The 21,031-nt window shown below is 37.1% G+C and overlaps 1 protein-coding gene across 4 annotated transcripts in view; it reads right to left on the reverse strand.

Annotated features, from left to right (window-relative positions):
* Positions 1-1,982: 1,982 nt before the first annotated feature.
* The window catches only part of ERCC8 (ERCC excision repair 8, CSA ubiquitin ligase complex subunit), a 58,684-nt gene continuing 39,635 nt past the window's right edge, over positions 1,983-21,031 (reverse strand). For 3 of the 4 annotated variants that reach the window (XM_027606449.2, XM_035727758.1, XM_035727759.1), the window contains 3 exons: positions 18,272-18,469; positions 13,621-13,701; positions 1,983-7,121 (listed from right to left, as the gene is read on the reverse strand). In XM_027606449.2, coding sequence (XP_027462250.1) covers positions 7,053-7,121; positions 13,621-13,701; positions 18,272-18,469 — 348 coding nt within the window. In that variant the 3' untranslated portion in view covers positions 1,983-7,052. The remainder of the gene's footprint in view (positions 7,122-13,620; positions 13,702-18,271; positions 18,470-21,031) is intronic. The other variant, XM_035727760.1, reaches the window with a different exon arrangement.

Consider the following 21,031-nt stretch of genomic DNA (forward strand, 5'->3'; position numbering starts at 1 on the left):
TTGGGAGAGTGTTATTAACTTACTAGCTCAAAGTTTACAAGTACCCTTGTGAGGATAAACAGAAGTGGTTAGTCAGCAGCATATAGGCCATTTGCAGACTCTTAGGCTTGGAGAATTAAAAAGGGTCACAATACAGTTGTTTGTCTTATTATTTCCCTTAAGTTTTTTTTTTCCTTTCTTTTCCTTCCCTTTTCTTTCTTTTTCTTTCTTTCTTTCTTTCTTTGAGAGAGAGACAGAGAGAGAGCACGAGTAGGGGGAGAGGGAGAAGCAGACTCCCCGCTGAGCAGGCAGCCCAATGCAGGGCTGGAAACAGGACTCCTAGATCATGACCTGAGCCAAAGGCAGACACTTAACTGACTGAGCCACCCAGGTGCTCCTTTTTTTTCTATTTTTTGTCTAATTTTTTAAAAAGCAGAAAATAGAGAACTAGATGGCAGCAAAACAACTACACCTCTTGTATGTGAGGATGTGTCTGATAGAGCTAATCAGACAGACAAGCTTGTATTACAATAAATGACTTGTAATAAATTCTCGGCACCAAGGTTTATTAGTACCATGACTCTAGGTAGAACAGAACTGTACATATTTCTGTGCAAAGATGAAAAGCCATATTCATGATTTGTTAGATAGGTCTCCTGAATTTAGTCTTTTTCCAGAATTAAAACAGAAGAACCAATCCTATCCTAGCACTGGAATTAATCTTCAGATATCTAGAAACTTCATCACAATACAAAACAAAGTGATTATTTTCCTTTCTGTAATTAGCTTTCCCTGTTACATTTTTTGAAAAGCAAAATCCCAAGCAGGCCAGGTTTTTTGCCAGTTTCGTTTCTGGCATGGTTTGGCTGACTTTTTAGTTTATTGCTCTAATGATACTCAAAAGTTTTTAAAATTCAGGCTCAGTATATAGCATCTGAATATGGAGAAAAAAATTAAGTTAAAAAAACAAAAGTAATCAATACGTTTATAAAAATTATAACTCAAAGGTCTATAGCTTTTCTAATCTTTAGTAATTACATCATTTTTATAGAAATAGCCAAGTGTTAGTATATAAATGAACAGTAATGAAATATTTCTGTATTGGAACTATGCAGCCATAAACTTAATATCTAATTTGAGGTTTTCCTTTCCAATATGAGATAGTAACTTTTCTTTCAAAGATAAATGAGATTAGCTTGTTGAGACAGACTTTTTCCAACATCGATCATTGTCTCACTCAGATTTTAAGTAAGAGAGCTAAAGGTTTTTGTTTTCTGGTGCCTTACCAATAGTAGGCTTTACATATCTTTGTGTCCCTTCCTCAAGAATCTTCATTTTGAAGTTATTTTTATCTGTTAATACAATTGTTACAGTTAAAGGGTTTGTCTTCAGAGCTTTCTTTAAATGTTTTTATTTAAATAATGGGGCTTTTTAGTATAAACTGAACAGAAAAAATGTTTCACTCAAAAGGAAGATCTTTTTTCCCCCATTACTGTTTCCTTAATTAATTATAAAGAAAAGCCTGGCTTAATAGAAAGTATAAAAGCTTATCTATAATGCTATTTTCAGGCTTGAAACCTTAAACATAGGTTTAGGGCTCTGTCAATAAAGCATGTGCATTTCTTCCCGTTATTTATTTATTTATTTATTTAAATTTATTTACTTGTCAGAGAGAGAGCACAAACGGGAAGTGGCAGGCAGAGGGAGAAGCAGGCTCCCCGCAGAGCAAGGAGCCCAATTTGGGACTCAATCCCAGGACCCTGGGATCATGACCTGAGCTGAAGGCAGCGGCCCAGCCAACTGTACCACTCAGGTGTCCCTCTTTCTGTTTTTTATTTTTTTAAATTTTTTTTAAAGATTTATTTATTTATTTGAGAGAGCGAGAATGAGAGAGAGAGAGAGTACATGAGAGGGGGGGGAGGGTCAGAGGGAGAAGCCGGCTCCTCGCTGAGCAGGGAGCCCGATGCGGGGCTCGATCCCGGGACCCTGGGATCATGACCTGAGCCGAAGGCAGACGCTTAACGACTGAGCCACCCAGGCGCCCCGAAAAGAAGATATTTAATAACTACAGATATCACCCAAATACATCACCTAAGGAAAACAGGGCGTTGACAATCTTTGCTATTGTACATGTGGTCCTAAACAGGGGACTGGCTAAAGAAATTGTGGTACATTCTCAAGATGTGGTATTGAGCAGTTAATAAAAAGAATGACTTAGTGTGTTCAGTTTTGTACCTGGGATTTGTTCTAAGACACGAAGACAGAGAAATGATTGTCATGAAGAAGAAAGCGTATACCCACAGACCCCTGGAACCAGGAGGCGGGGCACACCATGCCTTGCAGAGCTACATGGAGAAGGACCACGGCTAGTCGGGAGGCAGAGCGGGAGGCAGAGCGTGGCCCAGAGCCTTTGCTGGGGCTTTGTGGCAAGGACTGGATGAAGCAGGAAGGTACACTGAATAAATTTAGGATTGGATAGTTTGAATAATTTTGGTGGTCTCTGGGATATTGGAGTGGTCCCTAGTTGTCTGGGGCCTGGCCCTGCGGTCATTTAGGGCAGTAGGAACACTGCGTTGGTGTGAGTTTGATCAAACTGAGTTTGACAAAGAAGATGGTTGTGGGTGTGGACTCTGGACTGATTGGTTTGTATATCAAAGACTCACTCTCAGGGGAGTCAGTTGCTAATCTGTGGAAATTAGTGAGTCCTGGAATGGGGCAGTGTTGCCAGGATGAAAGCCACAAATGCCAGAGTATCAAGAATACAGAAAATAAGAAAATATAATTAATACACTTGCATCATATCAAGGAATTTTGAGGCAATGCTAGTAGAGAGTATGGCATAAGATGCCATTAACCAAGAAAACAGATCTGAAATTCTTGGGGTCTCTAACAGTATCTTGGTGGAGTTGTAAAGTATGTTAAAAGTATGATGTAGGGGCACCTGGGTGGCTCAGTCGTTAAGCGTCTGCCTTTGGCTCAGGTCACAGTCCCAGGGTCCTGGGATCGAGCCCCACATCAGGCTCCCTGCTTGGCGGGAAGCCTGCTTCTCCCTTTCCCACTCCCCCTGCTTGTGTTCCCTATCTCTCTGTCTCTCTCTCTCTCTCTCTCTGTCAATTAAATAAATAAAATCTTTAAAAAAATAAAAAAATAAAAGTATGATGTATGTCTGTCTCTATCGCTCTATTTATATCTCAAGGTGGTGGGTCCAGCAGTTATTTTGTCGCAGGGTATGAAATGGTAAGTTAGTAAAGTATGTGTAAAGATTAGGGATATCATGTAGCCAAAAGGAAAAGAATGGCTGTGGTGGTCAGGGTGGGAGACAAAATGAGAGGCGGAAAAGTCTTGGGAAGTACCTGGTTCTCTCCCCAGAGGGTTGAAGGATTTTACAGATATGAGGCAGGTGCCTAAGGAGAAAGCAATGATCTCCATTAATATTTAGAATGGAAGATAGTAGTAACCGCTACCATATTTCCCTATGGGCATGGGAGGGTAGGAGTGTGCCTTTTGGCAGGAAACAAAGACTGTAGCCGGATCATGGGCTAAGCAGACAGTAAGCTCAGAACCATGATGGGATCCCTACTATCAAAGGAATAAAAGCAAAAATGTCCTGTGTCTAATTTGTGCCTTAGGAGAGCCAGCCCATGGGCACCCATGGGCTCACCTCTTAACAGTGAGGTCTTGGACTGGGGCAGTGATATCTAGGATGTGGAACTGGGGTATCCTTTCCAAAAGGGTACCCACTTGAGGTGACGTGGGTCTCAGCATTTGCAGCAATGGCTTATTTAGAGGGTTTGGGTCTCCAGATTGTAAGTTAAGGAAATCACGCAGACCAATGCTAATAGGACCAACAGTCAACAGAAAGGTATGTGGCTATACCTCACAGGGTTGTTGTTTTTTTTTGTTGTTGTTGTTGAAGTCTAGGCTCAAATGAGTCCTATATCAGATGAACAGCTGTCTGATCTATGGACAATCTGGATAATGGGTCCCAAAAGAGTATGCACTCTTGATATGGCCTCCAGCCCTTCTGGGATAGGGGAATGATAAACAATTTATAAAGACAGGGGAAAATGTTATAAAAAGGGCCTCATAAATAATGAATGTTTATATACATGGCAGCAAGACACTTCTCCCTTTAAATACAGGAAAGGGCAATGGAAAAGTTTTCTAAGTTGGTGTGAGGTGTAATTTGGCCAAAGGGACTTGAATTAAGAGAGAATAAGGCCTGGAGCAAGATAGAGACCCTTCACAGGTCCATTTACTGGAGCAGAACTCGAAAAGGAGTTATTTGAGAAGGCCACTGTATCTATTAATTAAACCAGCTATTTGGGACTTAATACGGACATGAAAGTTCTATTGAATACCTTTTCCAAAAGACTAGCATTGTGTATTTTGAGAAGTAAAATGTGTGTCTTGCTTATTATAAATAATGTCTATAACTCTGAAAGTAATATGGAGTGTCCAGGCAAGGCATTGTATTGTGACCTTAATATAGATGGAGATGTGTAATTTTGACTTAGATTTCAGGTATCTGTGAGGAAAGAGAGTCCCAGAGTTTGCTTGTTTGTTTCTCCCTGAAAGGGACAATTTTTAGGCAATGGCCCAACAATTATAACATAAGTTATAATTAATGTAAAGATGGAGCTACTTATTGGCCAGGGCATCGAGTACTAAGATGACTACATGAAGGCCAAGTGTGTTGTTTCTTGGGTCCCGTCCTTTATTAGGGACATCTTGGCTAAGAGATGGAAAGCAGCAACATTCCACTGAGTTCCATCATGTTTGGTGGCTCGTAGTGTCATTTGCATAGTCTAGGTACTCCCTTGCTGTTCATTCAGTTAATCCCAAGTGTCTTCCCAGTGACCTAGGGGAGTGGTGACATCCTCCAGAACCATGCCATCTGGCAAAGGACCGAGGATAGAGACAGCCACCTCCTCCTACAGGTGGAATATATCAGAGAGCCCAGATTTGGCTCTATCCTACCTTAAGGAGGCCTTGGTAGTTATACTGAGTTTCTGGTGGGCTATTTTCATGACTTAAAGCTTAATACGCTGCTGGGTATGAAAGGTCACAGGCTCAGGGTCTGTGAGAGCCTCTATTTTCCAGAGAGTTGGAAATCTTTAAGGCTTTCTGAGAGCTGGTCTTTACTTTCAACAGTTTAAGTCACCCCCAAGCATAACCTGAAGAGTAGGATTAAAGCCTCCAGATGCAGGCAGACAGACCCAAAGTGGGGCTGTGATTCACTACCTGAGCTGCCCCCCTTTTCCCTCCCCTTCCCCCTTTGGAGGTAAAATCGGCTTCCTCTCTGCCTAAAGCAGGGCTAAAAAGATCACCAATCCTGAGACTTGTCACATGGAAGCTACAGCAGCGCAGGCACACAGATCCAGAGCTTGAAAAACAGATGCTCTTGGTTCGCAAGTCCACAACACATACTTGGTTAATAATGTGGATTGTTGCATACATGGTTAATACTGTGGATTACTGGATGGGGAGGGAAGTGCTGAGGTGGGAGGAGAGGAATTTCCATGATAATAACAGCAAGCCAAACATCCCATTATGTAAAATTATGTCAAAAAAAGATGCATGGAAGAATGGCCACCAAAATGATAACAGTAGTTACCTTAGGGTGATATGATTCCAGGTGACCATTATATTCTTTTGTAAGTTTTAATGTTGTCTGAATGATTTACAATCAGCATGTATATTTATATAACTAGAAAGAAGCAATATAGTTATTTGCAGCTTAAAGGAGGACTTCTTTTTAAATAAAAAAAAAATTCCAATTTCAGTAGCATTCTCAAAGATCATAAGCATCCTCACTAAGGAGTTGGGGGGAAGTGACAGTATAATGGTCAGAGCTTAAGAAAATCAAGTATAGTAAACATATGTTAAACATTTGCCCAGAAAGGTCTGATATGAGGCCTACCACACACTTAAAAACTCAACAACTATACACTTGTTATTCAAGCTACAAAAACCTCTTTTCCTAGTCTCCTGCTGAGAAGAATCAGAAAGAAAGGGAGTAAGATTAGCTTCATGATAATCACTTGTGGGTTATTATACAAGGAAAGTAGACAATAAAATAGAAATTTTGTGACAACATTTCATGTTGAGCCAGATTTCCTGCCAGGGCATTTTCTGCTTTAATGACTGAAACAGGACTTGGTCACATCTTAACAAGATTCACAGAAGGGAGGTTCAAGCATGAGTACAAGCTACCATCTGACACATAAAAATAAAGAAAACATGGGATTTCCCCCAAATTAAAACCTTCTGTGATACACAATTTTTGGACTGAGTCCAAAAATATTTAATTAAAGCTAGACAATGGTTGGCTAAGGAAATCATTGCAAAAACTGAATGCGTGAATAAAAAAGTATTTAAAAATTGGATGCTAACTTTTCAACTATCATTTTTTATATGATTGTCCTCAGTAAAAGCAGCATAAAAGTGAAAATGAACAAGGTGATGGTACAGCCAGTAGGAGAAAATCAGTGCTGATAACCTTTACTTGCTCATCCTCTGAGATTGCATCTTACAGTTCACACAATGTGCTCAAGGTCTCACACGGGGGCCAGGGGTTGCCAGGATCTGTCTCAAAAGAGAGAGTACTATAACAATAGGGGATGCCCCAGGCTACAGTAACTGGGATCAAGAGATATTTTTGGTTAAATAAACTATATAAAAGTCTGCTTCAGGGGGCACCTGGGTGGCTCAGTCGTTAGGGGTCTGCTTTCAGCTCAGGTCATGATCCCAGGGTCCTGGGATCGAGCCCCGCATCGGGGTCCCTGCTCTGCAGGAAGCCTGCTTCTCCCTCTCCCACTCCCCCTGCTTGTGTTCCCTCTCTCGCTGTGTCTCTCTGTCAAATAAATAAATAAAATCTTTAAAAAAAAAAAGTGTGCTTCAGGATTTCATGCAAATACTACCCTCATTTTAAACATGGGTGAAAAAAATCACCCAAATTCAGGGTTAATTTAGCTGTCATCACATAGTTAGGAAGAAAACAGTAACAACAAAAAACAGTCCCATTTTAAAAGTTTCATCAGTAGAGACACAAAGGTACTCAGGATTGAGAATCATCCTTCCTCATCACTGCTGCTCCATGCGTCTTCAAATGCTGGATTTAACTGTGACTTGGTTGTAGTCTAAAAAAGGGAGAAAAAAGGAAAATTTGATTTTTTTACCTCATAATTTTAGGTTCACAACAGTTATGAAATCTATCAAATGAAGAGCAATTACATTATTTTGAAAGTAACAATAAAATTGTTAATTCAAAACAAAAGTAATGTAACAAACACCCCACATACAATGTAAGGCAATGTAACTTCATTTTAAATAGACAAGCCAGAATTTATCCAAATTAACTATGTTTCCTTCAAAGTAATTACTCCACAAACACATACATAAATGCATCTACACACACACACACACACACACACACACACACACACACTGAGCAGCTATTGTTTATGGCATTTCTGCAACTCTTTGGAATTATCTGGATAAGGCTGCACATTAACATCCATGTGGCTAAGATTGGACTCAGGTCTATAATCTGACCTGACAGCCCAAAATATTAATGTTGGCAACTTTTTATTGTTTGGATGGACCTGACTATAAATATGCAAATATCCATATATGGGGAATAAGGTGTTCATCAAAGAGAATAACACCATTTTTGGTCCAAAAACTAATGTGAGTTATTAAGTAGTGAGGTTTATTTATTTTTTCATCGCTGGTAAAGCAGTTCCCAAGTACATGAAAAAATATGTCAAAAATGGTAACATGTTTGTCATTAGCTCAAAGGTTTTCCAGGGAGATTTCTTTGAAAGATAATATGCACCTGGATGGTGTTTATTTAAAACAACAAAACATCACAATATTCTTACAACTTAAGAGCCCTATGTAATAAAAGTAATCAGCAACTAGAGGAATTTTAATTATTTGTGGCATTTCAAATCAATTCACTTTCTGAGGAAACTTTTTGGATGGCTACCTTCTTACTCTCTGGCAAATGACTAAAGGGCTTTAAGATGGTCTCATTGTTTTGAGTATCTGGTCATTCTGAGCCAGGTTTGCTTCTTATTCTGCAGCTTTTACATCTATTACAAGTGTGTTCAGACCCCAAATCCAACAATGTATTAGCACCAAGACCACTCACATATTACCTTAGATACTGCCTTTTACAACATACAGCAATGTTTTATGTTAAGAGGAACCTCCGTGTCTAAGCGTGTTTACTGCCTTTTTTTTTTGATATGATGACTTAGAATCTTAAAATTTAAACAATGGTAACAGTAGAGAAAGTGTGAATTTCCAGTAAGTTCCCCAATATCACCCAGGATAGTTGGAAAAGGACACATTAATTTAAGTATTCCTTATGGCTATTAAAGCTATAGATCAGAATCTATTACTAAACCTAATGCCCGCTATTGGCACCATTATTAAACTTAATGCTGGCTATCATGACTCAGTTGTACAAACAAAAAATATATCTCAAATACTCAGATAAAAAACTATTACCAAACCTCAGATAATTATTCAATTATTTCTAGCAGCAGTCCACTGATTTGCAATGACTGTACCACACCTAAGTCTGTTTATTTTTACATCCAAACGTTCACTGTACAGAATTGCTGCTGAATCACTATATGGCACATCTGAAACTAACATAACACTGTATGTTAACTGTACTGGGATTAAAAAAAAAAAAAAGCTGTAATGTCCTTGGGGGTTAGGTGATTCCTCTCCCTTACTCTATCTTACTCTGCCTTAGATATCTCCCAAAAATGTCCCTGAGTGTGAATAAGCCACACAAAGGTCATGCCTCCTAATTCCACTATGGAAGCCCAATATGCAACCTATTAAACATTTAAATTTCATTGAAGACTCAAGAGAGAAGCAAAATTATGATTTATTATAAATTATTGTTGCTACAGTGAGCAAAGAAACCAAAATAATTATGTGAAAATTGAAATGAAATATTGATAAATTTTGATAAATACTATACAAATACTAACACGCAAATACTATAAACTTGACTGTTTATAGTAATATTTTGTTGCTAAAAAAATCACAAATAAAACACACTTGTAATTAAAAGCTACTGTAAGAAGGTTGTATATAGATGTGGTACCCATATTACCGTTTGAGACCCAAAGATGAAGTGTAACTACCATCTATCATTTAAGTTTTCTCTATAACATTTCCTCCTAGTAGACATCCTTTCTATGCTTGAACCTCACCAGGTTGCCTGTTTTATTGAGAGACAGTTGTAAATGTTATGGAGCTAGAGAAGCATGATTTAGAAGGGATCTAGTCCAGGTCCAAATAATGGGAAGGAAGAAACCCTTACATCTACACATATACATCTTGATGTATTCTAAATTCCTTACTGGTCATTACTGGAAAGTCTCTACAGGAGCAAAATAGGGCTGTTTGTGTCAGCAAATGATTACAGCTGACCCTGAAAAACAGGGCTTTGAACTATGTGGATCCACTTATATGCAGATTTTTTTTTGATAAATACAGTACAGTATTGTAAATGTATTTTCTCTTCCTTATGCTTTTCTTAATAACATTTTTTCTCTAGCTTACTTTATTGTAAAAATACAGTATATAATACATATACAGAATATGCGTTAATTGACTGTTTATGTTATGGGTAAGGCTTCCTATCAATAGTAGGCTATTAGTGGTTAAGTTATGGAGGAGTCGAAAGTTACATAAGGATTTTTGATTGCATGGGGGTGGGTGCCAGCATCCCTGTTGTTTAAGGACCAACTGCACATATCTACCAAGTGGTAAATAAAACAGCTATGTATTGTGTGACTATCAAAATAAAGTAAGACTCTTGGTGAAAGGTCAGATTTAAACTATAATGTAGCTGCCGTATAGATCTCAGAAAGGAAAAAGTGATTAGGAGTTATATAGATAGGCTTGCCTTAACCATGACCAAGTTTTAGGAAAAGAGGGCAAAAGGAAGGCAGAGTCCTCAAAATATAATAAAACAGCCTGCCAATTAAATACATAGATTTATGCTTAAAGACCATAAAACCTATCCCTATCACCCAGTGACTTTCAATTTCTTACAGTAGGACTAAATATCCCCTCTATCTTGGATATCAGAAGAAATACCGCTAAGGGATTATATCTTGGTTGATGGGGAAGTAAATCTCATCTTAAGGGTGGATTTGAAAAGAAACTGAAGAACAATTTTGCTTGATGATTCTGATATTAGGAGATACCATAAACTTGTCCTCAGTCCACAATGGATGTCAAAACAGGGATTCATACCCAGTTAACAGTATGGTTATTATTTAGTTTACCTGAAACTGAAGACTAAGTGAGTGTGTGTGCATGTATGTGCGTGTTTTGTTTTGAAGTGTGTTCCTGCACACTTCTGGGAAATTGCAGCATCACTTATTTGACAGCTGAGATAAAAACACTGTTTTTTTTTTTTTAAGATTTTATTTATCTGAGAGAGAGAGGGAGAGCGAGAGAGTACATGCACAGGGCAGAGGGAGAGGGAGAAGCAGACTCCCTACTAAGCAGGGAGCCTGAAGCAGGACTCGATCCCAGGAACCTGGGATCATGACCTGAGCCGAAGGCTTAACTGACATCCAGGTGCCCCTAAAAACACTTTTAAATGTGCATTAAATAGTAAATATACATGTAAGGAGTAGGGTCTGGTGCAGACAGACTTCTCCTCTCGGATCTATAACATGATCACATTCATGTTCTACCTACATTCAAAGGAATATTTCAAACTAAAATTTTGTGAAAATAATTTTAGTCCATACCATTTTATGAGAATGATGGCTATCTTAAAGCATATAAACAGTATATTTTAAAAGATAAGGCTTTATAGCTCTAAAACTTAAATATAAAGCTAACTTGTTTTTTGTACATCTCTATTTGCTTTTCTACTTGTTCGGTTTAGTTTCCCACATGCAAAAATTCTTCTAGATGAGAAAATTATCACTGTAACTAAATTGTATAAATAAAACATCAGAGTCATCACAGACTATCTTTATAAATTAAGCAATTTAGTTTTCTTCTAATATCCTTCTAATATCCTATGTAAGTCATAGATTTAATTTATTTTTATTGTTTTCATTTGGTAAGTGATTGTTATACTTCCTAACATAGCCTCAAGTGGTCTTTTCTGTTTTTAGTTTTTTGGGGTTTTTTCATAGTGTTTTAACTTAGATTTATTGCATACCGTAATTCCTAAAAGGCAGGACACAGTAATTATATAATGGAAAATAAATGCCTGAGCCAAAGTATTTGACCATACTAAGCTTTCTACAGAAGAGGCACCTGAGTGGCTCAGTCATTAAGTGTCTGCCTTCGGCTCAGGTCATGATCCCAGGGTCCTGGAATCAAGCCCCACATCAGGCTCCCTGCTCAGCAGGAAGCCTGCTTCTCCCTCTCCCACTCTCCCTGTTTGTGTTCCCTCTCTCGCTGTGTCTCTCTCTGTCAAATAAATAAATAAAATCTTTAAAAAAAAAGAATATTCAGTCATTTAAAGCAGCTGTACACCAAAACTAATCAAAGCCATAATAAACTAGATATGTGATGAAATCTGAAAATATTCATACAGTAGTTGGCCAGCTGCTTGAAAATTTACCATTACGTGTTTTCTCTATTTTATTTGGATTAGGGCCAAAAGAAAATAAGTCACAGGCTTTACACTGCAGTAAGCCAGAGCAGTTGCAAATCTAGGCATGAAATAGATTTTGCCAATAGCTGCTAAATGGTATCAACCACCCCCATAAAAACTCATTTCCATGTGGTTTTGGACATTTTTTCACAAAGGAACTAAATATGTTGAAAATATTTTTAGAATTTTAAACTTGCTCTACCAATACTTTTCATCTCCATTGAAGATGATTTGTTTTTATACTAAGACTTGAGTAAGATTAACTCAAGGTGTTTCTAACCGCGTTATTTATATTTCCAACTTTAAAAAATTATACACATAAATATTGGTTTTTAAACATTTGACTTTTTATATCCTAGAAATTAAGATAAATAGGGATGATTAACAGTGGTTAGTAAAATAATCTTTGGTGGGGGTCACCTGGGTGGCTCAGTCATTAAGTGTCTGCCTTCAGCTCAGGTCATGATCCCAGGGTCTTGGGATCCAGCCCCGCATCGGGCTCCCTGCTCAGTGGGAAGCCTGCTTCTCCCTCTCCCATTCCCCCTGCTTGTGTTCCCTCTCTCACTGTCTCTCTCTCTGTCAAATAAATAAATACAATCTTAAAAAAAAAAATCTTTGGTGAGAAAGATAGCACCTTTAGACAGTGTAACACAGAAGTAAAAATATACAGAGGCCACTACTTAAGTCCAGGGGGCATGTCTTATTCATCTTTGTTTACCACATTTTTTTAAGGGTCTTTATTCCCATGGCCATTGGTTATATTTGTATCAATTTATGTCTAAGATAGATACTAACGGGTGCTTGGGTTAGGTCATAACCTAACCCATAACCGAAGCGGCTGCCTTCGGCTCAGGTCATAATCCCAGGGTCCTGAGATCAAGTCCCACATCGGGCTCCTTTCTCAGTGGGGAGTCTGCTTCTCCCTCTCCTTCATGCTCTCTTTCTCTCAAATAAATAAATAAAATCTTAAAAAAAAAGACAGACACTAACAGACTACTGATAGAGGAGTATAAATTGGTAAAATTCAAGTGTGTGAATAAAAAACCTTAAAAATGTCATACATGATAACTCAGATAAAATCTACTTCTTGGAATCTATCCAAATAAGCAATCAGAAATATAAACAATTTATAAACAGTTACTTGATTTGTTTATAGTGATCAAAAGAAATCTCTCCAAATAGGTAAATATTTAAGTAAGTTGTGATATATAAATAACAGCATGCTGTTATTAAAAACAAATTTACAAATAGTTATTAATGACAGGGAAGAAGGTTTATTATTAAGCTAGTAAAGTAGGATGCCAAGTTGTGTGTCCAAGCATATTAACTATGCTTAAACAACCATATATGCATAGGAAAAAGCAAGAATGAAGTAAATGAAGGTGTTAATAGTAATTCAACTTTAGAAATTTAAGTTGTTCTTTCAACATTTTTCTGGATTTTCCAAAAGTGTTATAACAGGCAAACTATTTTCACAATCTGAAAATAGCCAGACATGCTTTCAAAGTCTCTCATGGGGCGCATGGGTGGCTCAGATGGTGAACCGTCTGCCTTCAGCGCAAGTCATGATCTCCAGGTCCTGGGATAAAGCCCTTCATCAGGGTCCCTGCTCAGTGGGGAGTCTGCTTCTCCCTCTCCCTCCACCTCCCCCGCGCCCCCCCCCCCGCTCATGCTCTATCAAATGAATAAATAAAATCTTAAAAACAAAGTCTCTCTCACCTGAAATAAATTAATAAAACTATTTTCTTTTTTCTTTTTTTAAGATCTTATTCATTTATTTGACAGAGAGACACAGTGAGAGAGGGAACACAAGCAGGGGGAGTGGGAGAGAAAGCCCGATGTGGGGCTTGATCCCAGGACCCTGGGATCATGATCTGAGCCCAAGGCAGACGCTTAACGACTGAGCCACTCAGGAGCCCCTAAAATTATTTTCTTTACAATTTAAAAGTCACTGTATAATTTGTGTAAATAATATTTACCTCATCATCATCAGGAACTGGTTCAGATAAAGATGGTACCCAAGCAAGTATATTGCAGTCTCTGCTACCACTATAAAGTTCCTATAACACAGAAAACAAAGATATAATTGTGGGTCAGTTAAAAGCTGGTGCCAATCTGAAATGAATACATCATTTAAAGGACTAATTTTTAGGTTAGATCAATTAGATTAATTCTATTTCTACTCCCCAAAGACACCGAGCTGATGTCTTTTGTTTGCTTAAGATGAGTAAAGCTTTGTTTTGTATTTTAAAATATCATTAGGATATGTCAGAGCTTGCTAACCTGAAAATTTTACAAAAAGATTGAACAACCTAGTGGTTTTTTTATCAATCATAATATCCATTTATTGCAAGTGTCAGAGTAGAAAAAGAAAAAAAAAAGATGGAATCAAGAGTCTGTCCTTCTCTGTCAATAACTGAGTTTTAAGAAAGACATCAATAATAAAACCTTATGAGTTCTAGCTAAAATAGGCCAGAACTTCACAAAAAATATTATTTAGCTCACAGCTGCCTAACTGGTTGTTATTCAACAGAAGAGCTTTTAGATCCATATGCTATGCTTAGTGAGAAGTTTATTTAATAAGGGGACGCTTGGGCTGATGCACAGTCTATGTCAACATCTTTATGAATATGCTGTTTACACATAGCTGAACAATGTTCACTTCCATCCCCAACAAAACTTAAGGAATATGTTATATTGTCTAGTACTAAAAACATTCCTATGAAGCAGTGAAATAGTCTCATATAAAAAAGGTATAAATTGGTATAATCTATGCAGAATAGAATCTCAATACATGTCAAAAGTTTTTGTATGCGTTTCTGAGAAGTCATGCCAAAGACATGTATGAAATTCAAGGACATCAGCATTATATTTAAAATAACAAAATACGGAAATAATTTGTCCCAAAGTAGGGTAATGATTTATATATAAATTTATGTTGCATTCATAGTATGGGGTGTCATATAATCATTAAATTTGTTTTTTAAGAGTGTTTAATGACATGGGGAAATACTCAATATCAAGAGAAAAGAGAAGGATATCAACCACAGAGTCATCCTGTGAAGGAAAAAAGCAAGATGTAAAACATGAGGCCAATTAAAAAAAAAAAAAGAAAAAGCTATGTAAAGGAAAAAGTTCTAAAAAGAAAAAACAGCAAAACGATAAGCAGGTGTAAAACTATGAATAAGTGGTTTTTTTCTAAACAAATTTATTTCTGTATTTCTACACATTTTATTTTTCAACATGTTCAACATGGGCTTGAACTCACAACCCTGAGATCAAGACCTGAGCTGAGATGAAGAGTCAGACGCTTAACCGACTGAGCCACCCAGGCGCCCCCAAACATTTCTAATAGTGAAGTTTTTTCCTGCTCTGCTATGCAATTATTTATTTTCAATACTGTTCATCTCAAAAAGTTTGAAGTATGGTACAATTAGTATTTTTCTTTTTTTTTTTTTTAAAGATTTTATTTATTTATTCATGAGAGACAGAGGAGGAGAGAGAGAGGGAGAGAGAGAGAGAGAAGCAGAGGGAGAAGCAGGCTCCCAAAGAGCAGGGAGCCCGATGCGGGACTCGATCCCAGGACCCTGGGATCATGACCTGAGCCGAAGGCAGACGCTTAACCATCTGAGCCACCCAGGCGCCCCAATTAGTATTTTTCTAAAAAAAAATAAAGGTTCTAGATAAAGGAAATTAAGATTATGAAGTTATTTATAGGAAATATAGATGTAAAAATATTTTTTTTAAGATTTTATTTATTTATTTGACAGAGAGAGATATAGCGAGAGAGGGAACACAAGCAGGGGAAGTGGGAGAGGGAGAAGCAGGCTTCCTGCTGAGCAGAGAGCCCAATGTGGGGCTTGATCCCAGGACCCGGGGATCGTGACCTGAGCCGAAGGAAGACGCTTAATGACTGAGCCACCCAGGCACCCCTAGATGTAAAAATATTAAAGTAAATTTGATTTAGTTATACATTATCAGACTTCCTGAAGAGAACAAAATTCTACAGACTGTATTGTTTAACCTTGAATATATAGTTACACTAACTGTGGACGATGCAAAGATATTTTCAAATGTTTAGTGCCCTTGAACAATTTAATTTCCTGAGAATATAAACACACACACACACCCCTCTAAGATAACTTGGTCAGATAAGCTTACAAGGCAATTTTGGTTAAGTACTGCCACACTGATGGAGACAAAGGAAATTCTATAAGATGTTCAAGAAAGCTTATAAGAGACAACACTTAAATTAGAATGAGTAATAAGGACTTCAGGTAAATGGAGGGATTTGAATTGAGTGTTAAAGTTTTTGGGATAAGTTTAGGTGTTCATTTGGGAAATTAGATTAAAAAAATCTCAACATAAGAGACTAAGTTGACAACATGAGTCCTATCACTCATGAATGTTTAGTGTATTGTTTCCTTTGAACAAGGACACTCTCCTACAATTACAGTGCATCTAACAAAATAAAAAAATTCACAATGATATATTACTGCCAGCTAATTCTTAGACTCCATTCAAGTTTCACCAATTGTCTGAATAAATGTCCTTTATAGCAAAAGGGTCCAGATTAAAATCATACGCTGCACTTGGTTCTCATGTCTCCTAACTTTCCTTCAATTTGGAACTGTTCTTTAGTCTGCCCTTGGCCCTCCTGACCTTGACAGTTTTGAAGATACACACCAGTTATTTTGTAGAACGCCCTTCAAATTTTTTGTTTCCTCGTGATTAAATTGAGGTGATGCATCTTTGCCAGGACTATCACTGAAGGAATACTATGTAATTGGGATGTTAACTTTGATCATTTGATTAAGGTGATGTACGCCAGGCTTCTTCAAGGTAAAATTACACATTTTACCTTTGTAATTAATATTTTGTAGGGAGGTACTTTGGGATTATGTAAATATCCCACTCCTCATTAGACTTCCAATTTATTAGTTTACTTACTTATATCTGAATGGATTCATGGACCCTTATTTAGTCAATGTGTTATAACCCAGTATTATCATTATTTATTTTGATGTTAGGTATATCTTGTTAGATTTTTATAGTTATGATAGAAGTACTATAAATATCAATTTGTTTTCAGATTGTAAATTCTGTGTAATATATAATTTGAAAAAGGGTTCTACTGCATGCAAAGTACTACCCTATTTCGCTTTTGAGACTTAGAATTATTTTCCTTATCAAAAATCATAATGGATATAATGGGATAAGAGCCGGAAGCTGTCTGATGTAGTGCAGTGATTCAAATCTGCGTAAGTAGCACCTAGAGAAGTGGGATTAGTCAGGAGGCAACTGGCCTAGGTTTCTGGCTGTGACCAGCTTGTCTCAGCTATTCCAAGGGCTGATGGGAACCAGTATCTTGGCACACTTTTAATCTATTCTAGGCACATGTGTTAGGAACTCTGATTTGGTAGAAAGCAATAATTTATAGTCAGGATATCTGGTTTAAAATCTTGGCTGTGTCTCTGAGTAACTCTGCATAAGAAAAGAGGTACAGTATTCCAAGAGTTTCTTTGAATAGATAACCGTGCTCTGTGAATAACTACTTGGAGGTTTGAGGCAAGGCAAAGTGGTGTTTTAGTCTTCTTCTCCCAGAAGTAATACCAAAAATATTTAACAACTAGTACATCAGGATACTGACCAATCAGCAGACATAATAGCCATAGAGTGGGTGCAGGATCCTGACGGTCCCTCTGAGGTGCTAGGTTAAGGTATAAACTAGGAGACCACAGGAAAAGGGGTAAAGCTAGAGGTCTCTTAGGGGGCTTGGTGCCTTAGCTATTTAACAAATAAAATATGTATTTGAATATTTTAATAATGGCTATTGCCATACAGATGTGGTGGTGGCTGAAAAATAAGCACTGTATATCTTACTGTAGTATCACACACAAATTAAGTAATTAGCATTAATGAATAAATGATGAACAACTTTACCAGGTGATGAAGTCCTTCCTAGCTCTAATAATCCATAATTTTCATCCTATCAGTATTTAATGCTCATGAGCCTCATTTTCTTTACCTACAAAATACGGAAAATACCAACAGTCTTGCTATATTAGAGATTCATTTAAAGGAACACATGAGGTAATCTGTGCCAATATTCTCTGAAAAAAATAATCTGCTCTGTTGGTAAGATGAAAGAGAAAGGTCAGGATGTTAAAAAACAAAAGCCGTATTTAAGAAATCGTGTAAGCTGCATCAACTCAAAAGTAAATGATTAGCCACTGACAGGAAATAAAGAAGAAATAAAATCTGAGACATATATATAAAGATACAAAAACTATTTTGAGATTAGACACAGTGTTCCATCTTTTCCCAAAAGATTGATTGCAAGACATTATTTTAATTTACTAGAGATTTCATCTGGTAAATAAGTGGAGCCCAAATGCAGAAGAAAGAATTTATCTCAGTCAAGTTGCACAGTATTACAATGATTCATACAAATATCCTATACTATCTAAAACTGTATCCTGTATAATCCTCTATTAAAGAAACCCTAGCTTAAATGTGGATTACAAGTGTAATTCCTCAGACTGACATAACAATTTATTCTTTTGTATACAACTAGTCTGGCAAGCTAGCTACCTGAACATTTTAAATTCCCTTAAGGATCATTCTTACCTGGAAATTAGACCGGAATACACAGCAGTCAACACTTTTATAATGTCCCTTAAGCATAGTTATCTGTTCTCCTGAGTAAATTGTATAAACAGCAATGGTGCTACCATATGGTACAAAAACAAACTCTGCACTGCAGCCATAGGAGACTGTGAATTTCAATCCTTTTCTGCTGTCATTACAAACTTTTCCATAGTTGACCTGCAGGATGTAAGATAATATTACTCATTTCTTAAATCTGAATTAAAAAGACAACAAAGACTAGAAGAAATATTTACTTAAAATATTATAACATACCATGGAAAGGGCTGTAATAAATCTAAAGAAAATGATCAAGGTCCTAACAGAAAGAAACAAGGGCCAATGACATAAATATATGTTTCACATAAGATGAAAATACAAATAGTAAAAAAAATCCACAAAAGCAAATGTTTACATTTAAGCCAGGCTAGAAATAAAATGCAAATTAAGGCAACCTTAAATAATCATTTTAGACCACTTAGCAAAAAATTTCAAGAAACCTTGAGACAGTGAATACCGTTACAAGTGAGGTAACATGTTGGTGGCACTGTAACTTGGTCATTCCTTCTAAAAGGCCAAATGATTTATTATGCAACAAAACACAAAGATGTTCTTTTTTTGGGGGGAAGGGAATAATTCTCTTTTTATTTCAAAACATTTTTAATTGTGGGGCGCCTGGGTGGCTCAGTTGTTAAGCGCCTGCCTTCAGCTCAGGTCATGATCCCAGGGTCCTGGGATTGAGCCCCGCATCGGGCTCCCTGCTCTGCGGGAAGCCTTTTCCCTCTCCCACTCTCCCTGCTTGTGTTCCCTCGCTGTGTCTTTCTCTGTCAAATAAATAAATAAAATAAAACATTTTTAATTGTGGCAAAATAGACACAGCATAAAATCTGCCATCTTAACTGTATTTAAGTGTACAGTTAAGTGACATTACATTCACATTGTTGTGCAACCTTCATCATCCTCAATCTCCAGAACTCTTTTCATCCTGCAAAACTGAAACTTTGTACCCATTATACAAGAAAGTTATTCTTACTCCTTGACCTAGTAATTACTCCTGGGAATTTAGCTTAGGGAAATAATTAAACAGCAAAAAGCTATATGCCCAGAGGAATTCAATGCAGCATTATCTAGAATGGCAAAATAACTAAAAATAGATGTAAATCCCTAATAATTTTATAACTCTACAGCTTATATAGTAATTAAAAATCATAATTATGAAAATTATGCAGGAAATAAGGATAAAAACTAAGGATAAAAAAGCACAGAACACAAGTAGTGTGTATACAACTGCAACTTTCTATAATTACATATTTAGGACAAAAATAAAAATTCTGCACCTGTATGCCAAAGGTGCGAGCCCAACATCAGCATCTCCTCTGCAGTTTGAAAAGGAAAATTCCAGGTCTTATCCCAATCCCACTGAACAAGAATCTTCATTTTAATAAAATACCTAGGTGATCTAAAGGCTCATCAATGTCTGAGAAGCTTTGGGCAAAAGAAATTGATAGTGCTGAAATTATTCTGCTGATAATTTAGATTAAGCAGTTTAGGGCAGGTGTAAAACCAGTAGCTAAACATTTGAGAATTATCAGCAGGAAGATCACCAAAGGCTCCAAATGCTATGGCTAACACCAGAATTTAGACAGACAGTGATTTACCTTTTTGTCTTTTTATAAAGGTCAGTTGGGAGAGTGTGTGTATATATATTTGTAAATATATATAAACAGGGGTGCCTGGGTGGCTCAGTTGATTAAGCACTCGACTCTTGATTTTGGCTCAGGTCATGATCTCAGTGTTGTGAGATCAAGCCCTGTGTTGGGCTCTGCGCTCAGCAGAGTCTGCTTGAGAGTCTCTCTCCCCCTCTCCCCATTTGCGTTCTCTCTCTAAAATAAATAAATAAAATCTTTAAAATAAATAAATAAACAAACACACACTGAGGACCAAATGGATATATGCTGATCATCTGGGTTCACTATACTTGCCTTACTCCCCCTTCGGGTTAACATGTGACAGAAATGAGTGTATGCATTCAGTTATCCCACTGCAGCAGTGGTAGAACGAAACATTAAAATATTACACTTAAATTCGGTAGACTTGGTTTGTAGAAACCCACTCCACTTCCCACCCAACTTTTTTTCTTTTGCCTCTTATGAGTAATGAATGACTTAGCCTCTGAGTTTCATTATTCTAATCTGTTAAATAGAAATAGGATCATTTACCAGAGTTACTATGAAAAAAATCAGATGAAATAATGCACATGAGAGACCTAGAGCATAAAGGTATCCAGTAAGTCCCTAGATTTATTAATTCCCATATATATTTAAAAGTGTAATTCATTTGCATCTTCTGATCCTGTATGTGTAACTATTTGTGGAAAGACAGTGGGGAAGGAGAATGGAGAAAAAACACACATCTGAACTAGAAATTCTCTGCTCCTGCTAGAAAAATTTTGAACTGCTAGACTGTGATGGCCTTATTCACATTTATCAGAGGACCTAGCTATAAGGTCTGAGTTCTTTCCACTCTACCACATTCTTTCCCAAATATGAACTGGAAAGTATTAAATGAGGTATGAATATTGAACTAGCTCTTTAACTCTTGTCTTCGTCCTTAGGCATCCCACTCCATCCTGCAACTTACAATCCTATTAATCTTTGTAAATCACTGCTGTGATCAAATCATTTGTGGACTCAAAATCATCAGTATCTTTTCAATACCTATGGAATAAAATTCTAATAACGG

The sequence above is a fragment of the Zalophus californianus genome, chromosome 5 (genome assembly GCF_009762305.2).
Source record: "Zalophus californianus isolate mZalCal1 chromosome 5, mZalCal1.pri.v2, whole genome shotgun sequence".
Taxonomy (NCBI): Eukaryota; Metazoa; Chordata; class Mammalia; order Carnivora; family Otariidae; genus Zalophus; species Zalophus californianus.